Source organism: Pelodiscus sinensis, chromosome 9 (assembly GCF_052426305.1).
Source record: "Pelodiscus sinensis isolate ZL-2025 chromosome 9, ASM5242630v1, whole genome shotgun sequence".
Taxonomy (NCBI): Eukaryota; Metazoa; Chordata; order Testudines; family Trionychidae; genus Pelodiscus; species Pelodiscus sinensis.
The window spans coordinates 12,876,976-12,898,817 of NC_143060.1; the positions used below are offsets into that span (position 1 = coordinate 12,876,976).

Genomic DNA, 21,842 nt, shown 5'->3' on the forward strand with positions numbered 1-21,842 from the left:
TCATCACTGCAGTATCTGCGCACCTATGGTAAACCATCTAAATCAGAAAATCGGATACACACCATTAAATAAAAAAGCCAGAATAGCAAACCATGAAACACTTTGGGTGCATCTACACTGCACAGTAGCTTGAAATAAGTTACGCAATTTGAGCTACACAAATTGCATATCTTATTTTGATCTTATTTTGAAATAGCGCCAAATTACGACATAGCTATCTACACAGTGCCATATTTCAAAATAACCCGCTATTCCGAAACATCCCTTATTCCTCGTGGAATGAGGTTTATAGGGATGTTGGAATAATGAGTCCATTATATTTCGAAAAAACAGGCTTCCTGTGAAGATGCAGAATAGCTATTTCATGATACTCCGGTATTCTGAAATAGCATTGCAGTGTAAACGTAACCTTTATAACCACCTTCCTCTGGTCATCCTATAACCAATGCTCCCTCTATTTTTTTTCCTATCAGTGTGCAGACCACTTTTTTTTATGTGCACCAAGGTATGTGTTATGTGCACCACTAGTAGAAACACACATTGCTGGTCTATACCATTTTATCTCTCCACTAGAACTGTAAGTTTCATGAGATTTTTTTTTAAAAGCTTTGGATATTGGAATGAAGAGTATGCTTATAAAATCCACAGACGACACCAAGATGGAAGGTATTGTAAGCTATTTAGAGGACAGAATTAGAAACTGGAGAATTGGACTTAGAAACTGGAGAATTGGTCTGAAATCAACAAGATGAAATTCAATGAAGAAAAGTGCAAAGGACTACATGCAAGAAGGAAAAAACAAATGCACAAACAAAAATGAGGAATAACTAGCGAGGCTCCAGCTGAGCACAGCAATGCCTGATCATCCTTAAAAATCTGGACTTAACTTAGTTGTGAGTAAAAGTATCAAGCCCATGTCAGGGTGGACCATTTATGACCATGGGCACTTAGCCAATGCATTACATAAGGACTACACACTCAGGCCACACATCTAGTGCAGTTCATGAAGAGACATTCTGTAACACTTGGAATTTCACGTCTGCTTAAAAGGAAAGTTAACAAATTAATTCCTTTCCATGAGCTTGAAATTATACAAAGTATCTTGTAACTCAAGAGCCCTTCTGGTTATAAGGAACATGATAGCTTTCTCATTTTGTAAAGTTAACTGCATCTATGACAGTCCTCATGAGAAATGATACAGAATTTTCAATTATATTTGTTTCAGGCAAAAGGGGCTGGGCCTTTATATAGCAGGAGTTGAAAGGGCTCACGCCTCCCCAGTGGCTCCCAGACAATGCATTAGAGGGCAGGCTGGGAGCTGCTGGGGGCTGGATGAAAGGACTAGGCAGGCTGGATCCGGCCTGCTGACAGCATCTTGCCCAGCCCTGGCTTAGTCTATACCCATGTGAGTAGCTGGGGGTACACATGCAACTTTGTAATAGTCCCACAATTTGCACTAACTATCTTTGTCTCAGTGCTATTACTATATAAGAGTTTTCCTAGAACCTATTAAATTGTACAAAACCAAGAACGTGCCGTTACCTGCACTCAGATTATCTTTTTTCTCTGTTCCTGAATACTGAAAGTACAGTACAATATGCTTAACTGGAAACAACTTGCAGCGAACTGAAAAATAATAAAATTCACTTCAACCTAAGATACTATTTGAATAATAATTGAAGATGAAATCTAACCACAGCATAGAAATATTGAAGGCAAGGATGTTTCCAATATGAATAGTTGTTCACTGTTTTTTATAGAAAAATCTTGATTGGCAGATTCCTTTGCTACACAATAGGCCCCAATCCTTTTCTCATTGAGCTCAGTGGGAACCAGATCAGATCCAGAGTGAAATACATCTGTACTTTATCTCAGATAAATTCTTCTGTCTATTGTCTATTAGACTGGTCTTCAAAGCTGCTTATCGAGTCCGGTCTAATACCACATTGAAAAATATTGACTTTGGGAATTGTATCTACCACATACCAGTCTGAAGGACTCTATATAGTGCTTTGGGTAGAGGCATAATGTTATATTTAGTTACAAAAGCTGATATGTTTCAGTGAAACCAGGTGCTACCATAAAATTCGTTGTGCCAACTGTTTCATTCATAAAACCTTGCCTACTCAACAGAAAAGTTACTTATATTATGAGAATGTGCAATTCAGTTCCAGAATCAGGAGATTATATTTTGGGGAGGAAAATAAAATGGGGCGGGGGGAGAGGAGGACTGGAGTTAACACTGATTTTTCATCTCTTCCATCTAATAAAAAATGATGTGTAAAGCTCCGCTAATCTGGTCTTTGGATGACACCCAGTCTCTTGCCACGTGTTTCCGTTCTGGGTCCTGCCCTATGGGAATTTCTGTCAGCACATGCTCAGGAAACAGTTATACCATTTTTTTTTTAAACAGACTATCTGAAGTTTGGTGAATTTTGCACTAATCACTGCCAGGTGGAGTTGGATAGTTCTCTGGAATGCATGGAATCTTTTTCCAACTTGATAATAAATCCTTCATTGTAGCTCACCTTGTTGGGCATCATTGCATTTTATTATCCTTTCCCACAAATGGTGATCAAACAAATTACTGGATTGTAACATGCCACATATTTTACATAGACTGAGGCTCAACACTGTGTTTGTGTTTCCATTTTCTTGTTGTTGGGACAGTGGCTTTGTACTGAGAGAAGGGAAATCGAAGTCAGTGGCCCTGGTTTTATCATGAACATGTGGGGTGACCTTGCGGGTAATTTAACCTCTATGACACATCTTTGAAAGATGGCTAAGGAATACCCACCATTGTGGGCTCCTGAAAACTCCACTGGGCACCTAAATATCTTTAAAAATCTGGCCCTTAGTTGCTCAGCATAGAGGACTGGATTGGATAACCTCTCAAGGTTCCTTCCAATCCTGCAATGACATGATTGCGTGATTTTTCACATCAGGACAAGCTTTCATGCGTTCTCTTTGTATGGCTTACTTCCAAGCCACTGAATTTGCTAAAAAGCAACAATATCAGGTTTACAGAGACTAAATGTTTTGTTCCTCTATCACAGAAAACATTAACTAGTGGTTACGTCACATGACTGGAAGTCAAAAGACTTGCATTCTAATTACCCCTCAGTCAAAGGCTTGCTGAGAAACTCATTTAACCTCCTTTTTTTTCCCTGTAGCAGTATTATTTCTTATTTTGAGGCTGTATCTGTTAGAGCTCGGCTTTAGATGCTTGGAAGGACGACACTAACAAAATGACATCATAAATGTCAATACACCCATTTTAGAAAACTGTAATATTAAATAAATGTCCATCTACCTCCTGGTGCAGTCAGGAAAACATCAGTGCTCTCTCAGAAATCAGATGCTACATTTTTCTTAGCCAAACATTGCAGAAGTAAGGCCACTTTAATGCTAATTTTGCTTTTAAAAAAAGGATAGGCCAATCTGGAGATGATTATAAATGAACTCTGATCACATTTTCTACAATGAGATAAATGACTTGGAGTTTAAATCCAGATGCTTTTAATTACTGTTTTTCTTTGTTACATAAGCCTCAACCCCGCACCTGTACATTGTTCTTTCTTTGGGCAGACGTACTGATGCCCCTTTCGCGTGCTCAGATCCATAACACTGAGATAAATTATGATGGGTTCTTGGCTACCTCCGCTGAAAATGTTTTCGGCTTTCGGAGATATCTGTTTCTTGTTATTGGGTTTTAGTGCTTTTAAAAGAGAATAAAACACTGACTTGTGTATTCTGTTATAAATGAGGAGTAGTCCCAGTGGAATCCACAAACAATGAAGGATATATTTTTCTGGTCCTAGGAACTATTATAAAAAAGGTGTTGGTATTTAGTTCCATCGTCTAAATAGTAGAGGCTTGTTTGTTTCCCACAACCATTCTAATAATGGGCCGAAATTTACTTGCCTCACACGTGATCTCACTGCCTTCAACAGGGGTTGGCCCTTAAAATGCAAGAAAGAAATGGCTATTAAAATATAAATGATCTGCAGTAGCATATTGAAGAATTATCCTTTTCTGTTTTGTTTTTAGAGCTAGTTTCCTAAATTCTATCATAGGTGACAAAGACACTCCAGAAAACTTACAGTGAAATCTTTTAATCGCTGCAACCTTTTTATCCCATCTCACATGATACAACCTTCTAAATTTCATTCACAAAACCATCCGCAGTGTCCTCTCATCTCCTTGCCACAGAGCCAGAATAATTCAAAACTTAGAATTATAGAAACTTAGGGCTGGAAGAGACCTCAGGAGGTCATCGAGTCCAGCCCCCTGCCCAAAGCAGGACCAATCCCAACTAAATCATCCCAGCCAGGGCTTTGTCAAGGCAGGACTTAAAAACCTCTAGGGATGGAGATTCCACCACCTCGCTAGGTAATCCATTCCAGTACTTCACCACTCTCTTGGTGAAATAGTTTTTCCTAATATCCAACCTAGACCTCCCCCACTATAACTTGAGATCATTGCTCCTTGTTCTGCCATCCATCACTACTGAGAACAGTCTTTCTCCATCCTCTTTGGAACCTCCCTTCAGGAAGTTGAAGGCTGCTATCAAATCCCCGCCCCCCCTTCTCTTTTGAATACTAAATAAGCCCAAATCCCTCAGCCTCTCCTTGTAGGTAATGTGCTCCAGCCCCCTAATCATTTTGGTTGTCCTCCACTGGACCCTCTCCAATGTGTCCACATCCTTTCTGTAGTGGGGCCCCCCGAATTGGACGGAATACTCCAGATGTGGCCTCACCAGTGCCGAATAAAGGGGAATAACAACTCATCAGATTTCTTTTGGCCCAATCCTCCAATTGTCTAGGTCACTCTGGACCCTATTCCTGCCCTCCAACCTATCTACCTCTTCCCCTAGCTTAGTGTCATCCACAAAATTGTTGAGGGTGCCATCCATCCCCTTATCCAGATAATTAATAAAGATGCTGAACAAAACCAGCCCTAGAACCGATACTTGGGGCACTCCACTTGAAACCGACTGCCAGCCAGCCAGCCAGCGACCCATTAACCACTACCCAGTGGGCCCAACAATCTGGCCAGCTTTCTAGCCACTTTACAGTCTATTTATCCAATCCATACTTCCTTAACTTGCTGGCAAGAATATTGTGGGAGACCGTATCAAAAGCTTTCCTAAAGTCAAGATATATCACATCCACCGACTTCCCCATGTCCACAAAGTCGATTACCTCATCATAGAAGCTAATCAGATTGGTCAGGCATGACTTGCCCTTGGAGAATCCATCTTGACTATTCCTGATCATATTCCCCTCTTCCAAGTGCTTCAAAATGGATTCTTTGAGGATCCCCTCCATGATTTTTCCAGGGACTGAGCTAAGGCTGACTAGTCTGTAGTTCCCTGGATTGTCCTTCTTCCCTTTTTTAAAGATGGGCACTACATTCGCCTTTTTCTAATCATCTGGGACCTCTCCCAATCTCCACAAAAGTTTTCAAAGATAACTCTCCTGTATTGTATTTCATCCCCTCAGACATTAACCTTACTATCTTGCCATCTACTAACACAATTATTCTTCCCCAATCCTCAGGCTACTACCACAGCCTCACAGCAGGGAAAAGAAACAGGGCTATTAAGACTTACATCTCAGGAGGAGAGTCTGCTGGTGGTATGTAGAGTGGGTCATTCCACTGCTGATTTAGGGGTAGGACATTCCTGAGGCCTCGTTACTTCACGTCACTCTAGCAATATAAAGAAGTCTTAAGATGGGAGGCTCCTTTACAGTGCGAGAATGGTATAAAGTGGCCATCACCTAAATGAAAATCAGGCCCAATGGATTTGCTCCTGTACATTTTTACCTTAAAAATATCAGGAATATATTGCTGCTAACATAGGTGTTAGCAAGCCCAAATCAATTGGCATTTAAAATGCTCCAGCTAAAAATATCCCCTCTCATTTGCTCTAAGTCTTTGGGATGTCTTAAGTCCATTAATTCTTCAGTTGCCATAGATTTTGCATAGCAGATATGACCTGAGTTGCTACAGAGTGTAAAATTAGTGTCCCAATCCTCCCTAAGGGATACATCATCATTACTGGCAAAATTGTTAGTAGCCCTTGGCTTCCTCCAGGAATGTAAATGCTATTTTCTATGTGTAATGCACATGACTGAGGTCACATAGCCACATTATTGAGTTCAAAGATTTTAACAGGCTCTTGCTCCAGTTCCACATACTGAAGGAAAATTCAGTTTTGCTGATGGATGGGCAAAAACATAATGGTTTTTGACAAACGTGCCTAACCCTCATGACCTTCTGTTAGCAAGGCTTATGATTACATGATAATTGATGTGCTAGATTGTTAATGTATGCTGAACGGTAAGATTATCTTCTTTTCTTATTATTAAAACCATGTAATAATGCTGTGGAGCTTACACTACATTGCATGGTGTTTATTATCTGCAGGGTGAACAAGATCTTGCAATAGTTGTTCCAATTTATACCAATGGCTCATTAAGTCTGAATGACTGTTACTCTACCACAGATTAGTGATCGGAATATGAAAGCATAGAGAACTGTATTTCAAAAAGCCACCCTGTTCTCTATTATTTCAAGAACAAAAGCCTTCTTTATGTATTTGTGTGCATATTTTACAAAGCGGGGATATATACAGCAAAACAGATGCCCTGGCTATATTAGAAAAATGTACCAGTTTAATTAAATCAGTACATGCACTGATCTAGTAAAACTGATATAAACTACTGATGGAACCCACAGACTAGTTTAGCTAAATTAATATAAGCAAGGATTAAAGTTGGTACGTATCAGGGCAAGCTAAATTATTAGGTTAAACTAGTTCAAATAGATCTATACTGAGACATCCACAAATTTAACCAGATGGATTTTTAAAACTGGTTTAGTTATGTTCATGCAAATTTTGTAGCATAGACCAGGCCAGACATAGCATCAATATAGTAAAGCCAAAGCTTAATAAGATGAGTTGTTTTTTCTATCTTCCAGGTGCTACAAATAAAATTTTACTATCTTTGTAACTGCTGACGTTAAACAGTTTTGACATTACTTATAGCATTTGCCATAAATAATGTTAAAGTAACACTTCACTACCTGAAATTAAAAAGCAAACAAAAACCAACCTGGATCATTACAAGCCCTACTTTCTTCTACATGCTAAAATACTCCTAAATCACACACTTCTACCTTAATTAATATTAGTATAATTTAATGTAAAATTACTTGATCCAGCAAGCTATGTACTTCATACCAGAATTTTAAAAAATTCTATGCATATTTAAAGCCAGTGTAAATACAGTGTCAATGAAGTCAGATTCTGTTAGAACATTTTCAAATTAATTAGATAATTTTGTCAAACTATTTAAATGTCTTAGCAAACCAACTGGGAAAATTGAGTGCTACACTTGGTATTGACTTTGGCAAAGGATAGTATAACATAGTGTTTTGTTTTGGTTTCTATTTAAAAGTCTTTAAATCCAATTCTGAATGTTCTGTCAACCTTGAGTAGACTATTTGTACTCTGCCCTGTGTAGCTTTTGGCATCTTACATATCTGATGACTCAATAATTATAGCTTTTACTAGTAATCATTCTGGTCCATTCCTAAGACAAACTATGGAATCCAATCTTTTCATCACATTGATTCACAGTATAGAAATTCTTTACATGTACCTAAACATGGATGCTGAGATAGGTGACGAATGAAGCAAAACGCCATATGGATGGCAAAAGTGTAAAGTAGTTCACAGAGAGTTTTAAATGTTTATTTCTCTTTGTGTAGTATATGTTTGTATCTGAATACTTATACAGAACTATTAACTGACAAAGAAAGATACAGTAATTCAGCAGCTCTAAGCATTAGTTTATAAAGAGTTTTTGTGGAGAAAATTGATGCATACTTTCATTTAATATTGTTTTGTGTAAAATATAAGATTATTAGGGCTATTAATCATTAACTCACATCATTAACTTAAAAATTAATCGGTATTAATTGCAGCTTTAATTTCAATATTAAACAACAGAATACCAATTGAAATGTATTAAATAGTTTTGGGGATGTTTTTCTACATTTTCAAATGGACTAATTTCAATTCCTACACAGAATATAAAGTGCACAGTGCTCACTTTATATTTATATCATTTTTTATTACAAAGATTTTCACTGTAAAATGAGAAATAAAATAAACAGTATTTTTCAATTCACCTCACAAAAGTACTATAGTGCAATCTCTTTGGGAAAGTACAACTCACAAATATAGATATTTTGTTATGTAACTGTATTCAAAATTAATATAATATAAAACTTTAGAGCCTACAGGTCCACATAGTCCTACTTCTTGGTCAACTAATCACTAAGCCCTGATCTACACTAGGGAGTTTATTTGAAATAACTCTATTTATTTCTAAATAACAAGCAGAGAGTCCACATTACAAAGCCCATTATTTTGAAATAAGGGGCTGGTTCTTTCAAAATAATAACCCCTGCTTTCCTTAGTAAATAAGCTTATTTTTAAATAGTTATTTCATCATCATCAACAACCATGGGCTCAACACCCATTGGTGTTTAATGCCTCCCTCACTACTTCCTTCCATCTTTCCCTGTCCAGTGCGGAGTGGCTTAATTGGAGTTATTTCAAAATAATTAATTTCAAAATAACTTCCTAGTGTAGACATCTCCTACGAGAAATATGTTTGCCCACTTCTTACTTACATTTGTATGCCTCTTCAAGATTTGGCCACCATTCCAGAGAGCATGATTCCATGCTGACAAAGCTCTTTAAAAAAATGCATTAATTAAATTTGTAACTGAACTCTTTGGGAAGGGGGGCAGGGGGAGAAATGTCTGTTTCCTGCTGTTTTACCTGCAACCATTCTGCCATATATTTTAGGGTACGTCTAAACGTTGTTTTGGCAAAGGTAAATGAAGCCGCGATCGCGGCTTCATTTACATTTACATGGCTGCCGCGCTGAGCCGACAAACAGCTGATCAGCTGTCTGGACGCTCCCCTGCTGACATCAAAGCCCTTTGTCGGCAGCTCCGGTAAACCTCATCCCACGAAGAATAATGGGGCTGCCAACAAAGGGCTTTGATGTCGGCAGGGGAGCATCCAGACTAGCGCGCTGAGCGGACAAACAGCTGATCAGCTGTTTGTCGGCTCAGCGCGGCAGCCATGTAAATGTAAATGAAGCCGTGATAATTTAAGTCGCGGCTTCATTTACCTTTGCCTATGTGTCTAATCTACATGCCTCTGACGACAGAGGCATGTAGTCTAGACAGCCTCATTGTTTCAGATTATGACCTTGAACATGTTGTTCATTTTAAGAACACTTTCACTACAGATTTGACAAAATCCAAAAAAGATACCAATGTGAAATTTCTAACAACATCCACAGCACTCATACTGAAGATTAAGACTCTGAAGTGCTTTCCAAAATATGAGAGGGACAAAATGTGGAACACGTTTCCAGAAGTTTTAAAAACATAACACTCTGATGTGGAAACTACAGATAAAACTTTTGCTGGGGACATCTGACACAGATAATGAAAATGAACATGTGTTGCTCCGCACTATCTAGCAGAACCCAGCATGGACACATGTCCTCCGGAGTGGTGGTTGAAGCATAAAGGGTCGTATGAATCATTAGCAGATCTAGCACATAAATATCTTGCGATGCTGGCTACAACAGTGCCATGTGAATGCCTGTTCATACTTCCAGGTGACATGTAAAAGGATCACGCTGCCTTGAGAGGTTGTTTACTACCACCACCCTATTTATTATAACACTCCTTGTGTCTATAAGCCCTACATAGTCTCGTGCCTTGACAAGAAACTCCCAGCCTCCGTACGTTTTCGAAGGAGACCCAAATTTCCCGTCTCGCATACCAGCTGCGCGACTTGCTTCATTCCGGATGATGGAGTAGGGGGGTTCGGGCCCTCCCTCTCTCCGAACCCTGGCCCAGGGCCCTAAGGCAGGGATTGCCTATCCCTGCTCAGTGGTTGGGGTATTGCCCCTAAACCCACCTGCTCACAGGCTCCATGACCCTGCCCCGGGCCGCTTCCTACTCCGTCTCTCTAGGGGCAGGTCAACTCTGGCTCCCCCTGCTCAACGTTCGTCCGCTCAAGCGTCTCTCAGTCTCCCCTCCTCCTCTGGCTGGCGAGACTCCTTTTTAAATCCCCCTCCAGTGGGGCTCCTGGCGTTATTGCCCTTGCGACTCAGAGTCGCCCTCTGGTGACGTCATCTGCCCACGCCTCTGAGTCGCCCTGTACGGCGTCACTGCCGGCCACTCTAGCCCCGCCTCCTGGGGCGTTCCCTGCCAACGCTCCGTGCTCCCCACGTACCTCGGGGCCGGTCTGGGGAGCCGTTGCCTGGTCCTGTGTCCCCGCGACGGGCCTGCTCTCCCCCCATGGTCCCACACGCCCCTCGCCCTGATCCTTCTGAGTGCGGGGCGGGAGTGCCCCGTCACATGACATTGTATACAAGAAGCAGACTGCATTATCTGCTACAAATGTAAACAATCTTGTTCACCTGAGCATTTGGATATACAAGTAGTAGGACTCAGTGGACTTTGTAAGTTCAACTTTCATGATAAAGAGATTGTGCATTATTTGTATTGGTTGAATTGAAAAATACTATTTCTTTTTGGTTTTTTACAATTCAAATATTTGTAATAAAAAATAAATATAAAGTGAGTACTATGAACTTTGTATCCTGTGTTGTAATTGAAATTAAAAAAGTTTCCATACATCCAGGGTTTTCTAATATTAATAGCACAATTAAACATATAATTAATTGTGATTTATTTTAAATGGTGTGATTAATCATGATTAATTTTTTAATTACTTGACTGCCCTAAAGATTATTAGTTCAGACTGTATTTTTTCCTCTTAAAAGTAAATGCTATTAAAACTTGTTCTTTATTTAGCATCTTATGAAAATATAAACAATTAAAATATAGCAAATGTATTTTATGGACTAGCTAATTCAATGCCTAAAATAACAGTTTATTTTGAATGTAGAAAATGCTATTTCAAATGTTGAAACATCCCCAGTCACTGTATAATGAACAAGAAGACTTGTTTTAAAATAAACATTCAAAAATATGTTCTATTCTTAGTTTCTTGATGGCTAGTTCACAGTTAAAACCCTGTTATTGTCTCAACCTTATATTATGTCATAGAAAATTAACTATAGTGTTTCTGTAACCACTTTGCATTTCTTAAGCACATAAGCATTGAGACACAATAAATCAGCACATTATTCTCACACAAGCACAAAAGCTTATCCAGCAAAAATTGAAAACCATTCCAAAGTAAAACTCAGATTGTAACCAAAAGCAAATGATCTGGCACTAAGTAATCAAAGCTTGTGTAGAAGGCTCCAGTTAAAAAACTGGACTCTCAGCATTTTTTTCTTTTTTTGCTCACAGGGAACTGACCCTCTCAGAATAAAGACAACTCACAAGCATCAACAAGAGTGAATCTGTGTACCTCAGAATGTTCATCTACAGAATCTGAAACACTCTTATGTTAGCCATGTCTTTGGTTATTATTATTTATTGTTGAGATGAGCAAACAAGTTTCAAATGTTAAAGTGTCTTGAAAACAAACTCAGAACTCACCTGTGTGGTATGGGTTTCACATAGTTTGGCTATATTGTTTTCTGTTGGGATTCTGGGTGCTAATTTCACAAAGGGCCCATTCCCAGATCCACCACCCAACCTCAGTTACTGGATGGTTTCCTGAGGATTTACATAGGGTTTCGCGAGAGGAAAAAGATCCTGCTCCTCTTCCCTCTCCAGGTTGTTGTACTCCCTCCCACAGGGGGAAAAATGGCCCTTCAATCTGCTTCTTCATGGATTCTCTCACCTCATTCTGACTGTCAGTTCCCACTTTCACCTGTGGGCACAATGCCCCTTTGTGGAACTGACCCACAACTGATAGGGGATCTCTGACCTCTGCTTGGGTTCCCTACCCCAGGCCCATGCTGGATCTGCTGTTAGGCAGGGGAAAGGTGAGAATCTGCCTCCCGATGAATCGTTTAGAATCAGATCTGTTCTTTTTAAAACATCACAGAAAATGCTTGTTTGGGTGCAAATATACGAGTGGAGCAAATATAAAAGTTTGACTCCTATTTTTTTGGGAAGGAGGGGGGATAGAAAGGATGGTTTGATGGTTAAAGCCAGGACAGGGAGTTAGGAGAGTGGCTATCCCACAAGCATCCTATGTGATCCTGGGATATCGTTTAGGTACAGATTTGGACTAGTCCTATGTTGATGCAAGATGGTGTAGGGGTGGTGTGTATGCTTAATGTGCCTCTGCACAGGGGCCAGCTGTAATGTAGCTGGGGAATACAGACTCAATGTATGAAGTGAGAACTGCCACACACTGCTTAAAGAAAGAGGAGGAAAGTACTTTCTCCATCCTCTGCACTAGTCAGAATAGCAGGCTGGATGCAGGGGAGGAGGAGTCCACGTCTACCGCAGTGTGCACTCCCTAAGGCTCCAGGAGAAATTACACTAATAATTAATGGGACTGGGTCTTTTCAGCTTAGAAGAGAAACAACTAAAGGGGGGGGGGCTATAATAGAAGTCTATAAAATCATGACTGGTGTGAAAACAGTAAATAAGGAAGAATAAGAACCAGGGGTCACCAAATGAAATTAATAGGAAGCAGTTTTGAAACAAAAGGAAGTATTTCTTCACACAACTCTCAGTCAACCTGTGGGACTCCTTGCCAGATGATGTTGTGAAGGGCAGGACTTTAAAAGGATGACAGGGAATAGATCACTTGATGATTATCTGTTCTGTTCATCCTTTCTGGGGCATCTTCCATTGGTTGCTACTGGAAGATAGGATACTGGGTTAGATAGACCTTTGGTCTCTGACCCGGTATGGCCAGTCGTATGTAATACTGTAGTACTGCACCTTAAGGGTACAATTAAGTTTGTAATCTCTCTGGGTTTTAGTTTCCTTAGACACATATTGGCAGTGCTTTTTTTTTGTAAGAAAAAAAGTGCCTGTACTCTGGGGCAAACTGGTTGAGCAAAAAAAAAAAAAAAAGGGTTGCGGCCCCTTTAAGAGCCAAAGCACCGCACTGGGAGTCAGAATGAAAAACGCTTCACATCCAGAACAGACTTCCGTCAGGAGCCAAGCCACCCCAGGAAAACAGGTGCCAGTACGCGTGGGGGAAATCCCATTCCCCTTTCTGTGGGCTGGGAAGAATAGGTGACAGTATGCTGTTCTGGGCAGTACTGTCACAAAAAAAGCACTGCGTATTGGTGTTGAGAAAGAATGGTGATGGCACTGGAATGGGACTGAAAAAAATCTACATTAAATGCTTGGCCATACTAAAGATCTTGGGTGAGCCTTGTGTCTGAGCTCTCCCTCAGTAAAATGCAGATTGCTCTTGTCCCTGACATTTGAATTAAAATTCATTAATATGTGAGCTGTTCAGATACTATCAATATGGGTACAAGAGTCACTTGTTCATTATATGGTGAACGGCTTAATGCATGTAATGAACGGCTTAATGCAGTGACTCTCAACTTTTCCAGACAACTGTACCCTTTTCAGGAATTTGATTTGTCTTGCATACCCCAAGTTTCATCTCACTTAAAAGCTACCTGTTTACAAAATCAGACATAGAACTGCAAGTGTCTCAGCACATTGTTACGGAAAAATTGCTTGCTTTCTAATTTATAACCATGTAATTTGAAAATAAATGAATTGGAATAAAAATATTGCACTTACATCTCAGTGTATCACAGCAATATAAACAAGTCATTGTCAGTATGAAATTTTAGTTAGTGCTGACTTCATTCGTGCTTTAGATAGCATGCTGTAAAACTAGGCAAATGGCTAGATGAGTTGATGTACCCACTAGAAGATCTCTGTGTACCCCAGGGCTACGTGTACTTCAGGCCCTGGTAGAGAACCACTGAGCTCATGTATATTTCATGAGTACAACTCTTCAGCCTTCAACACTGTAGTTATAAGCCAGAGAGAGTGTCTGCAATACTTAAACAAATAGCTCTCACTCAGACATGGACTACGCTAGGAGGCAAAGTCAAACTAAGGTACACAACTCCAGCTACGTGACTAATGTAGCATGAGTTGAAGTTCCTTAGTTAAAATTTCCGTGGCATCCCCACTGCGGTGGTTTGACAGGAGAAAATTTCTCATGTCAATTCCCCTTACTCCTTGTGACTCAGTGGAGTACCAGAGTCGATGGGAATGTGATCAGCATTTGATTTAGCAAGTCCTTACTAGACGTGATAAATCAATCCTTAGGAGATTGATCTCCACAGTGTAGATCTCTCAGTAAGTGGAGACAAAGCCTCGGGCAACCACTATCACACTCTGGCTGCTGAAATGGTGGTGGGTTTCCCACTGAAGTCAATTGGAGTCTGGTGCACTTAGCCAAACCTATAACATCACCATGGAACAGTTTTAAAAAATAAATTATAAAATCTCAGTGCAATGACACGATGAACAACAATGTAAATGTTTTTTAAAACAAGGACATTACATTGCTGAGTCTACACCAGTTCTGAATACTCAGTAATCTTCTCGATGCACTGAACAGAATTTAACATTAGCCCAATGGCATAGGAATAAATACATCTTTGAGGATTGGTGGCATGCTTGTGTAAAGTACATACCCTTCCCTGGCACTCTCCAAAGGTAACAGATGATGGTGTGGACTGGCAAGGGTTGATTCCAGTGGATGGTGTCTTGAGGGTATGTCATGAGGAGGTGGCAGGAGACCTGGTGATGGCCCATTATGGTTAGCGCTGGAACCAGTGTACATGCCTGTGAGGCAAACAAATATAATTTTTCAAACTAAAATGAGCATACTGTTGGAGAAGGGAGGTTTGTTTCAGACCCTATTAGATTAGATTACCACTGAAAATACGCTCTTTTATAAGACAAAATTAGTTTATCAACTTCCAAAGCACCTCTCAGTATGGAAGTGATCTTTATCCAAACTGAGCACGAAAAGCTCTTGATTAAATTTAATATAGCACCTTCATTTTTCTTCTAAATCAGAATCTAATCGGCAGTGCTCTTCCTGTATCCACTCATTTTAGACTGTATGTGTCAATTTTTTTTATTAGCTATTACCATTGTACATTCAAAGTCACTCCAGTGATGGCCATGTGAGATTTCTCTGGCAGGCAAACCACTAATCTACAGTTATTTGGGGATTTTTTTGAGGGGGAAAGGGGAGAAGAGTAGTAAGGCAGAGGGGTTTTTGGTAACTTTGGATGAGGAAATCACCCACAGATTCCCTGGCAGAGATTCTCCTGCAGTTTGCCATTATCAGATGTGGAAATGGGATTTGACTCCCCCAATGAAAGGCCTCAAGCTTGCCACTAAGCCTGGCAGAGTCCTTAAGATCCATGTGAGGCAAAGACCATCTATGCAGAGACCATCTATGCCTATTTCAACCCTGGCCTCACAGCAGTGTCCTCCTAGCTCTCAGCCAATGGCACCATGCTCCTGCGGATGCTGTTGGGCTGTGGCTTCTCTAGAGTATCTAATATAAAAGGTGCCTGTGGGAAAATTCAGACTTCTCAGATCTGTTTAACTTTTTCAGATTTTCATGCAAGTTTCATGGGGCATCAGGTGAAGTCAGCAGGGGAGAAGATGCATCTTTCCCCACAGAGCCTGGACTGTAGAAAGATGGCTCCACAGGTCCGGAGGAAGTTCTGGTGCCAGAAAGACGCACAAGCTCTATTACTGTCTAGAGAGGTGGAAATTTGCATGTAGTGGACCCCATCTGATGGCATGAACCGCCACTTCCCCATCCAGGTGCCTAAGCCCGTAACCTCTTACTTATGTGACTAGTACTCCTCTAGCAAATAGTTTGATTGATGGAAATGGGACTATTCTCCTGGGGGAAAAATTGGCAGAACTGGTGAGCAGGTGCTGATTAAAATATGTCATTCCTTGATAACTCTACATTACTCCATGCAGTCTCTGCTACCCAAAAACTGTTGGAGTTTTAGTATTTTATTTACAAATGGCTATAATTTGGAAATAAATCAACTAACTTTCTAGTAAAGCAGGGGCAGACATACTGAACCAATTTTAAAATAACATCTTGAAGTAAGTGAAGTCAATGAACTGAATTAAAAATAGAATGAGGATAGCATGTAGGAGAATCACACCCTCAAAAACAAGGAAATTACACATCAGGGCTGTCAGCTTGCCTTTTCATGATGAGTCATATCAATAAGAAACATCATATGACTACATGCAAGTTGCCAAGGAGACAAAGTGATGTTTTCTTTAAAGTTTTGATGAGATTATGTGACACATTAGGCGGTCCCACATGGTCTATGGATTGGATTGTGGCACTATGTAAGAGCTTCTTGCCTGCCTTTTACAGAGCTCCTTTGACCACATACACAGTTCCTTGACCAAAGTTCACTGAAGTCAATGACAGCCCCTCTCCTGACTTTGGATCGGAGCTTAAAGTAGTCCCGCTGAGCTGACGGGGACTGTATACATGTGTGCTTATAAAAGAGGATTTGTGTGCAAAGTCATTTGACTAATATGTATTATTATGTGATAGAGATCTTAGGAATACGTCACAGCGTATTTCCATCTGTGGAGAACATATATTTATATCAACTCTCATTTATTCTTTACTTAGTCAGAACGAATCAGCAGCTTCCACAACAGAGGACTCTACCTGTTTCTATTGCTATAAAATTTGAGTCTCTGAAATCCAGGACACTCTGGTCTGGCAACATTCATGTCCCTGTGGGAGCATGGATATCACTGGATCAGAGAGCCCCGGCCGGCCAGTATTAGGAGCGCAGCCTAAGCTCGCAACAAAAGGGCCAGTGACTGGGAGCTCTAGCCGGGCCTGTGGCCAGGAGCACAGCTCAGGACTGTGACAGTGGGGCCGATGGCCAGGAGTCCCCGCTGGGCTGGCAGCAAGGAGCCCCCACTGGTGCTGGAAATGCAGCTGGGCCGGCAGCAGGATGCCCCGACATGGAGTGGAGCCCAGTGGCCACGGCTGGCACCCAGGAGCGGGGCAAATGGCATTGACCTACCCTGGTCTGGCAAACTCTCTGGTTCGTGACCACTCATGTCTTGAGGGTGCCGGACCAGGGAGGTCCAACCTGTATCAGACGTTTACGTGTTCAAGCGCGCACTCTGTGAAGTAAATGTTTCTTACTCAAGTTATGTCATCAATAGGGCCCTAAGAAATTCATGGCCCGTTTTGGTCAATTTCACGGACATAGGATTTAAAAAAAAAATAATACATGTAATTATTTCAGTTATATAAATCTGAAATTTCAGAGTGTTGTAACTGTAGGTGCCTTGACTTGAAAAAGAGTGGGGGTGTGTGTGCGGTACTGCTATCCTTAGTCCTGCACTGCTTTCAGAGCTGGGTAGCTGGAGAACAGTGACTGCAGGCCAGGAACCTAGCTCTGAAGGCAGAGCAGCTGCCAGCAGCAGCACAGAAATACGGATGGCCCTGGTGTAGTATTGCCGCCCTTACCTCTGTGCTGCTGCCTGCAGCGCTGGGCCCTCAGTCAGCAGCTGCTATTTTCTAGCACCCGCCTCTGAAGGCAGCAGTGCAGAAGTAAGGGTGGCACAGTATTGTATTGCTACCCTTATTTCTGCAGGGCTGCTGACAGGGCTCTACCGTTAAAGCTGAGCACTCAGCCAACAGCCACTGCTCTCCATCTGCCCAGCTCTGAAGGCAGCACCAAAGTAAACCCTGGTCTACACTAAAGAGTTATTTCAAAATAACCCCCTTATTTCAAAATAATAAGCGGCGCGTCCACACTACTAAGCCTGTTATTTTGAAATAATGGGCTGGTTATTTCGAAATCTGTACTCCTGCTTTCCTCGGGGAATAATGCTATTTTGATTTTGTTATTCTGGGAGTCATTATTTCGAATTTAGTTATTTCAAAATAATTTCCTAGTGTAAACATGCTCTCCGGGGGCAATACCTCAACCCCCCTAAAATAACCTTGTGACCTCATGCAATTCCCTTTTGGGTGAGGACCCCCAATCCGAGAAATGCTGGTCTCCTCTCTGAAATCTGTATAGCATAAGGTCAAAGCACACAAAAAAACAGATTTTATGGGTGGAGACCCGATTTCACAGTCCGTGATACACTTTTCATGGCTATGAATTTGGTAAAGCCCTACTCATCAACATAGAGACAATTTATCTATATTTAATCATAAGACATAATTTTGCTACATTTAATTAGTACATATCTTTATAAGCTTTTCCTTGCTGGTGCCTAGTTTCACACTATAATAGTATACAGAGTTTCTATGACTGATTAATTAGTTCATTTTATTGAAGATTAAAAAGAAAATCTTTAGCAAACTCCAGCCCCAATCCTGTAAAGACTCACAAACAAGATACAGGCCAGACTTGTGACGCAACTGATTCCTGGGGAAGTTGCAAGTTGGGGGCATCGTAACTCAAACTCTCATTTACGATAGGCACTGTGCGCTGTTGTAAATACGGGGCCGAGGACGTAAGTCGGGGGGGTTTGGCCCCTTCCACACTTGCAAAAATAGGTGTAAGTACAGGGGGTCATAACTCGGGTGGTCGAAAGTCGGGGGGTTCCTGTAATGGAACAATTTACATGGTTACAGTTCAGCAAGTGTAGGTTTGGGGCCTTTTGTGAGGCTTCTTCTAATAATTTGGAAAGTGATTTAATGAATGAGTTGAAATTTTAAATATGAAGGGAAATAAATAATTTACTGTGTTTGTTTCTGTTTAATTACAGAGACCATATTCACGTGTATTTTTTAATTTAAACTAACATTGGATTATCTCCTCCTGTTTTAACTATAAAAGAAGAAATATGTATAATTTTACATACAATTTTGAGAACCACATTAGTGTATGCATCTCTGGAGTTGCTAGAAAGATCATCTTTCTAATGGGATGAACTGATGTAAATTTCTGTTTTTGTAAGATCAATAGAATAATTATAGTACAAACTTTCTGTTTGTCCCATCCTTAAAAAAATTTGGGCCAAAACTGAACATGAAAGAATTACATTAAAAACAAAACAAAACAAAACAAAAAGCTGCAGAGATAATGAGACTTGTAAAGTATCTATTGCATATACATGATCATCGCTGTTCCTAGCAATTTAACTTTTTCCCTTTGCTACCATAATCCATACTATACACAATTCTGACACTCTGCCTGTTGACTTCAGTGGGCGCTTGGCCTTCAAATGGGACAAATCATCTCTAAGTTACGGTTTTGAGCTTGATTACCTCTGACTTCAGCAGGAGCAAACAAGCCCACTGATAGCAGTTCTGGGCCCCTGGGCAGAAACCAGAGGCCTCCCTGGCCACCCCCTGGGCCACAAAAACTCCACTCTGAGAAGCCCCAAGACCCGCCTTACCAGCAACCAGAGGAACCCTGGGCCAGCCTAGCCCAATCTCACACCTGCTTGGATGACCCCAGGGCAGCTGCATTGCAACTCCCTCCCTTCCCCACATCCAACCTGCCTTTTCTGGAGAAAGCCACAGCCACGTCTCTTTGATTGAAAGACACTTTTGATAGATATGCCCCATGCAGGCCCTAGAACCGAGTTACCCTGCTCTGGGTCCTGCATGGGGCATATCAAAAGTGCCTTTGAATGAAGAGCCACATTTTGGTAGTTACTGCGACAGCGACCAGGGCCCCAGGACCCTTTTAAATTGCCAGTCCCTTGTGCATTTGCCTCCCCTATCAGCCGGCCTGGTGATAAAGCTCCCATTGACCTGAATGGGAACAGTTAGGCCAATACTGAACACATCTGAAAATCCATCCACCCACCCAGAATCATGTACTCACTCTTTGAGATATGTCTTTGTAAATTATTTCTGACAGCATCCAGCAGTCTGCTAAATCCCTCGGAGGCCTTCACACACACAGACACTGCTCCTCCCTCACTGCTGTGGGTGGCCTAATGGATCTGCTCTTCCTCCCTCCATACATGTGGGTGAGAAGTGCTGAGATGAGTAGGAATAAGAGATCCTCCGGAAAAGGGTTTTTTTCTGGAGGATCGGGGCCAGTGTAGACGCTCTTTTCCGGCTTTTCTAAAAGCCGGAAAAAAGCGGCGGACATTTTTATTTAAATGCCGCGGGGGATATTTAAATCCCCCGCGGATTTCCCTATTACGATCTGTGAAATTAGCATGCCCCTTCCGGAAAAGGGGCCAATGTAGACGAGCCCCATGACTTGGAATCACCATTTTCCCCTGGGCCGCACCGGAAGAACTGCAGCCATATGCCCACCCTTCTCATTATGCAAAGTCACTAGCTAGACTCCAGGAAAACAAGAGCGTAAAGATTAAATGTTTAGATTAAATGATTAAATGTTAAAGATCAGAACAAGGGTGTAAAGATGAAAGATGATAAGATGTTCCTGGAGTTGTGTGCACTCATTGAATTTGCAGTGCAGGAATCAGAAATGTGGATTGCTCAATTTCTTGGACTATGTAGAGTTTGTGTGTAGTAAGCGAGCAGAACTACAGAGAAATAATTGACACTGCTGGTCAGGTTGCTAGCATAGGATTTCTGCCGATAGTTAAGAGTACATTTAGGCTATGTGTCACACACCACAGAACAGACAAGTTACTAGTAGATTCCATTTTAGGCTGCAATTAGTCATTTCTGTTGAGTCACTGTGAGCCAAACTTGTAATCACTTTGAATAAATAGATTTTTATTAATTATCACAAAGAAAGGCCACTTATAAAGAACTTTATTTCCTTCACCGTGCTAGGTCTTATTCTGAAATATCAGCATTGCTGAATAGAATTCATTTACAATCCTTGATTGCTTTGAACTGAATATTTTCACTTCAGTTTCAAGACATGTTGGAAGTTTAGATGGAGCAAGTCCTGTGTTCTCTGGGGCAGTCATTCCATTTTAGGTGCCACATTGGCAGGGAAGAATGCATATGTACAGTATTGCACAGTGGAGCATCAGGTATCTGCTTGCAAAGTGGGAGGTGATCAGAGGGGAATTCTGGTACCTTTTGTGCTCTGGGGGTGGAGAATCTATATAGCCTGAAAATATAGACTTAATCTGTACTTAATTGCCCCCCACCCCTATTCTAAAGAAAGTGCAGCTCTGGCTATTTCAGCTGGGATAGTGCAACCTGAACAGGCTGGAGGTGTGAATTCATCCAGTCATATGATGCTAGTTTACTGTGCAGGAAGAAAGAAAGGGAGCTGTCTCTGGTAAGGACTTCTGAGGTCAGTTTTTCTCTTAATGGAAGCAGACTCAGTAAATTTCACTTTCTCATCTAGAAAATCTGTATGTACAAAAGACTCTCTATGATTTTAATAGATCTCCCAAAAGGCTGAGAGTTAGTCTTTTCTCGATGTTCATAAAATTTGTCTTCTAGGTGTGGTGTGTGTGGTGTTGTTTTTTTTTTTTTTTTTTTTTTGAGAACTAGCTCCTAGATGCAGAGAGTTGCATGAAAACCTGATAAATTACTTATGCCTGCTGTCGTGATCCAGTTTGGGACTGTGCATCTCAGGCCTCTTAACACATTAGCCATTTCAGTTTATAAATACATGTCATCAATCAAAATTTTAAACGGTTTAACCTTTAGACTTAACATCTGTTCCCAAACCAGCGTTCTGAGCATCTGTGATTAGTGCCTTTTCACTACATGTGCCAAGTCAGAGCAAAAAAAAAAATCAATAATAAAAATGGAAGCCCAGATAGGACTTGCACGGAGACAGAAGCAGCATATAAAGCTTCCCTTGTCATAGATCAGGCTCAGGCTCTGGCCACAATGCTCTTCCTCCAACAATCTCTGTAGGCATATTTGAGGTTTAAAT

At 41.0% G+C, this 21,842-nt stretch overlaps 1 protein-coding gene across 8 annotated transcripts in view; it reads right to left on the reverse strand.

The window, feature by feature from the left end:
* Positions 1-21,842, reverse strand: part of GLIS1 (GLIS family zinc finger 1) — a 287,375-nt gene that overhangs the window by 19,663 nt on the left and 245,870 nt on the right. For all 8 annotated transcript variants that reach the window (XM_089780431.1, XM_089780429.1, XM_089780428.1 and 5 more), the window contains one exon: positions 14,661-14,811. In XM_089780431.1, the coding sequence (XP_089636557.1) occupies positions 14,661-14,811 (151 nt within the window). The remainder of the gene's footprint in view (positions 1-14,660; positions 14,812-21,842) is intronic.